The 5,568-nt window shown below is 38.4% G+C and overlaps 1 protein-coding gene across 1 annotated transcript in view; it reads left to right on the top strand.

Annotated features, from left to right (window-relative positions):
* LOC112958894 overlaps positions 1-5,568 on the top strand; it is a 14,038-nt gene that overhangs the window by 762 nt on the left and 7,708 nt on the right. Inside the window, exons 2-3 of the mRNA XM_026052837.1 lie at positions 645-890; positions 3,068-3,301. Of these exons, the coding sequence (XP_025908622.1) occupies positions 645-890; positions 3,068-3,301 (480 nt within the window). The remainder of the gene's footprint in view (positions 1-644; positions 891-3,067; positions 3,302-5,568) is intronic.

Below are 5,568 nucleotides of genomic sequence, written 5' to 3' on the forward strand. Positions count from 1 at the left end.
CCCTCCTTCCTTCCCTTGTGTTCCTCCTTGCAATGAAATAATCTTTATTTTATGGTAAAAAAGCTTTGAGGGAAAAAACAATAGTAGATGCAGGCATTTTGGTCAGGAAACCCAAATATTTAATTGTTTGATCAATCAATTATTAGCACATGACATCAATCATTGATGTGAGGTATGTCGTTATCCTGTTCCCAGAAAAAAAAAAAAAAAGAAATCAGTTGTGAACTGAACTAGGTGTGTTAAAGCTTACCTAGGTAAACAAGTAGTACTTAGGTAAGCAGATAGTTTAAACTGTATAATGTCAAATGCTTTTCAGTGGTGCTGATGGCCAAAAACCCTGTCCTTTAGATTTAATCTTTATAACATTGTATATTTGGATACACTGATGTTTCAAAAGGAGGCAACAAAACGTCCCTATTTTAGCCTGCATTTGGCTGCAGGCCTCTTTGTGCTTCAGAGGGCTGTGTCTCGAGGGCAGGAAGCCGGCAGCAAGCAGGGGCTGAAGGGAATGCTGCTCCCGGAGAGCCGTCGGAGCCGCCCCGGGAGGCGTGCTGCCGCTGCGATGCTGCAGGGCCCGAGAGCGGCGCCAGAATAATTGTATAAATGTTTGTTCTCATAAAAGGATCTTTTTTTTTTTGCCCCAGGTGATCACTGGAGGTCATTATGATGTTGACTGTCGGTTGGAAGATCCTGACGGCATTGTATTGTACAAAGAGATGAAGAAGCAATATGATAGTTTCACGTTTACTGCATCCAGAAACGGAACATACAAATTCTGCTTCAGCAATGAGTTCTCTACTTTCACACACAAAACTGTGTACTTTGATTTTCAAGTTGGAGAAGACCCTCCTCTGTTTCCTAGTGAAAACAGAGTAACTGCGCTTACTCAGGTAAAGCTGCAAAGCCAATTGTTTTTACAGTTCAGCTGTGTCACTTCTGAAAATTAACGAGTTGGAGTTTCTTTAAATAAACTGAGTTACTGGAAATGTACATTTTCTGAAAGGTAAGGTTTATAGAACACAGAGCAGAGCTGAGAAGGAAGTACCAAGTGCTTAAGAAGAAGCAAGGATTAGTAACTTAGTGTAGGCCAGTATATATACATACACATTTAGTGGAACTACCTTTTAATGCTGTGGTTCTGTTGTGTGTAAGTGTATATCTTACAAAGTGTAAGATTTAATTGAATGAGGGTTTTCAAAGTTTCTGGACTTTGGAGAAAATAGGAAGAAAATTCTAGCAGAGGAAAACCCCAAATGAACAAAGTCAGTCATACTCAGCTGGCTTCTAGGTAACTGTGCTTTATAAGACACTGAGTAGCTAAGCGTTATGTTTAGTCCAAACTTAGTCTCTTATTGTTCCCCTCTTTCTTAAGGATTCTGTGGTTATACTCTAGCTCTAGCTAAACTAAATCCATCAAAACTTGGAACACTTGCTCCATGAGTTCTTATTAATATTCTTTATATTAAATCTGTCACCAAGCCTCCTTTTAAACAACATTTTAAAATGCTGGACATGGACGCTGTTTTACTAGCCTGGATTCAGAGGTATAAAGGCTGCTTCCCAAACTTCCATCAACCTTCGTTCCCTTGAATTTATGCGGTATAAGTCTGCAGTAGTTAAGATTTCTGAAAAGTAGGTGATTTGCTGTGAATTTGGTTCAGATCTTACCTCTTCCTTCTTGCACTCTTCCCTGCCTTTTGTCTTTTGATTTCTGATTTCTGAGCTCCTCATCTTACTGTTGTTTCTTTAACAGTCTTCATTCTGTGTTTTGCTGAATGGTTTTCTTGTTTTATTGTGTTTTGAGTCTTTTTTCTGGGTGGTTGGTTATTTATTTACTTATTTCTACCTTGATATCAGTAGAGGGAGTTTTATGAAGACAAAAAGTGCACATCTCTTGGAAAGGGGTGATATAATGTATGTTTGCAATGCGGGTGCTTGATGCAGGTTTCTTGTAGTGTGACCAAATTTGAGACAGACTTTTACAGGGACTGTAAAACATAAATCCGTGACACCAGACTGACTTCATCTGAATTTTAAAAATTCCTGTTTCAGAGTAGGGCTCTGTGACCTGTTGCTGATGACCGTGTGTCTAGAAATTCAGGAAGAGATTTTCTTCAGAATATCTTAAACACGTTCAGACACCTTCCTTGAAAGTCAGCAACTTGAAAAGCAAACTCAGCACAGATAGAAGCGACTGAGACACCTTATTAGGGTGCCAGACACTCGCTTTTCAGGAAATACTGTTTTTATAGCTAACTATAACTGGTTAAAACTTCAGTATTTTGAAGATACATTCTTGAATTTCTTGGTGCTCAAAACAGGCAGTGATGGATGCTGGCTTATGTAGTGGATGAACTGAAAATGGAAGAAGTTTGGATGAAAATCCTGGCTTTAGGCCCTAGATCATTTATTCATTTATGTAGAGATTGAAAAGCGTGGTTTTGGGTTGTTTTTTTTTTTTTTTTTTCCAACTTTAGAAAGCAAAATGTGATTCTTCTGAGAGATGACAAAATGGTGTTAGGCAGAGTTTCTTGCCAAAGGGGCATGTTGATATCTGTAGTCTAGACTTTATAAAACCTTGAGTTTAAGTGAGAATTATGTGTGAAGGGTTGTCATACTTACATTATATACTCACATGGTTCACTTGCATGCAGCTCTTAGCGATACAAATACTTAGTAGCTACCTAAGTCTGGGAGGAGACTTAGTGCTTGCTTGCCTAGCTTAGAGTTAACAAATGGGGGATTGCAGATATATTTCAGTATAATGATATATATGGTCCTGTTTGAATGTAAGCATGTATGAATCTAAATCTCCTTGTGGTTCTTAGTGCATCACTTTTTATTAGATCTGAAGTTTTACAAGCTTCTGTACTTAAGTCATCACATTTATAGGTGTGGAATTTGATCAATCGAGTTAAATTTAGTAATACTTCAGTCTGACAGCAGACTGATGGTGGCCCCGTAGAGCTGTGCAAATCCTAATTTTAAGTACCAAGCAGCAGAGCAATGTGGCAGGTCGGTTGTTTGAAGGCTCCTTACGCAGAGCTGTGTGTGTTTTCCTCTCCAGATGGAGTCTGCATGTGTGTCAATTCACGAAGCTCTGAAGTCCGTCATTGATTATCAGACTCACTTCCGTCTGAGAGAAGCACAAGGCCGCAGCAGAGCGGAGGATCTCAACACCAGAGTCGCCTACTGGTCCATAGGGGAAGCCATCATCCTGCTGGTCGTGAGCATCGGGCAGGTGTTTCTCCTCAAAAGCTTCTTCTCAGATAAAAGAACCACGACAACCCGGGTTGGGTCCTAACTGGCGGGGATAACGCTGCAGGTCATGGTGTGCTCTTCACCTGTAAAGTTACTGTCCTCCAGTTAGTTGTAGGTACAAAGGAACTAAAAATGTGCAACGTTTAAATGTGTCTACCCCCTCCTCATGCATTAAAATCACAAAACATGCCCCCTAAAATACAGAAGGAGCTCCCAGTTGGAAGTAGAAAGTAGAAGAAAAATTTATGTTTATGTTTTCTAATGCTTGTATTTAAATACCTGGGAGTGACCAGCCTTTCTTTATTTCTACTCATTTTAATCCAAACCGAGCTGGACGTTACCAATAAGATTACCCATGTGTGGTATAATGCTTTAAAAGAACCCAGTAATCTAGTTAGGAAAGACAATACCTATGAAAATCTGTTTTAGTTTTCAGGCTGAATTTATTGGACTATAAACAAGCAAATATGATGAACTGTAGTTGCTGAATGTTTTATTGCACTGTTTTGATTTGCTGTAACAAAAAAAAATCCAATATTCTCTGCTTATTTGTACAACTGTTGTGAGCTTGACACTACATCACGGTGCAGATTTTTCCACCAGCCTGGTAAGTATCCACCTTCAAAACTTGCTACATTTTATACTTGAGTGCATTTGCTTAAACACACATTCTTCTACATTAAAATATATTGCATTTCCTCTTTTACAATGTTTGTTTTACTGATCGAATTGTAAGCTGAGACTACTCAGGAAATCCACTTTCTGTATTCAAAAATCCAAATCTCCAAGTTTATTTTTAGAAAATGCAATAACACAGGGAATCTTGTAACTTTGTTACTAGAAAGCAGTACAGTCTCTGTACTCATGCTGCTGCTGCTTTTCAGATGTAAGACCATAAGTAACTTGATTTGTTAAGCAACACAGCACCAGCACTGGACAAAGTTATACTACATCTCTTAGGCACATACAAAGCTTTCTACTAAATCACTTTCCTGTTAAGAGGCCAAGATGATACTGCATTGCACGAGTGCTGTACATTTTATTACCCTGGGTGTGGTGCGCTGATACATTATGGCCTTGTGCATCTAATTGACACTCTTTTTTTTTTGTTAGTGGTCAGGAAATGTTTTAAATATTTCAGGGTATCTTTTTGGTAGATCTGTAGTTACGTTGTTTCCATGATTCATGTCTTTAGTAGCTTATGTATTGTTAAGTCTTGTTTTATTTGGATGTGGAAGGTAGTAAATGTATGTACATACAAGTAGCTTGAATTGAGTAGTCAAAATAAGGCTAAACTCCTTCACATAGCTCCGGAGGAGTAAATGGACTCTCACCAATTCTGAAGTGCACACAAACCAAATTAAGGTGAAAGACTTTTTATGTATGTTACTGACCGTAATTTAAAATGTTACTTAAACTGTCTTTCAGCAAGCAGAGAAAGAATGCTAAACCCTCATTAATTGCCCATAGTATTTCCAGAAAAAGATTGAGACGTACACATACAGGTGACACCTGGGCACAACTGACATAAAATGACCCCAACTGTGGCATGTTGTGATAGTTTAAAAACTTGTCTCTGAACTGATCAGCTGCTCTTTCAGAAACTGAAGAAAAGAACTTAAACACTTCACTTACGTACGACACAAATCTGCGTGCGCACCCTGCTCTGTTGGACCTATGTGCTTTGCCCACGTGTGTTTCAGCAACTATCTGCAGGATATTTTTGTGCTTTGTTACACACAAAAGTGAAGCAAATAGGGCAGTTTGGGTGCAAGTATGGAGTAACATCAGGATTTAGTTTTGATTAGTGTCCACTGTAATCTTTCAGAGTTTGAATATCGCTTAGCTCTAATCACAACGAAGATATTTGCTTTAAAGACATGAAATGTGATTTTTTTTTCCCACTAAAATGAATTGTTCTGTAAGCTGTCAAAAACTGGTAAACAGTGAGGTAAACCAAATAATGGTTGGCCGTCATATTCATTGCTCTTTTTCCTGATGTTTGAGTGTGTGGAGTGGGACTGTTTAACTCAGTATTACTCCCACTGCAGAGGTTTAGTGGAGTTGACTTTTTGCATTGAAGTTAGGTATCTGAACCAATCCTCTGGTAACTTGCTGCATAATATGCTGCATAATATGCTGCATAATATGCAGCAAGTAGTAGTAGATTAAAAATACCTTTTTTTTTTATGTTTTTGAAAACATGGCACAAATTCACATGTTTAAACATAGCTGTATATATTTTTTAGAGTGAGTTACTGAATGGGATATAATAAAACACATGCTAACACTTCAGCAGAGGGTGAA

This window comes from Nothoprocta perdicaria, unplaced genomic scaffold (assembly GCF_003342845.1).
Source record: "Nothoprocta perdicaria isolate Ctin4 unplaced genomic scaffold, notPer1 scaffold_92, whole genome shotgun sequence".
NCBI lineage: Eukaryota > Metazoa > Chordata > Aves > Tinamiformes > Tinamidae > Nothoprocta > Nothoprocta perdicaria.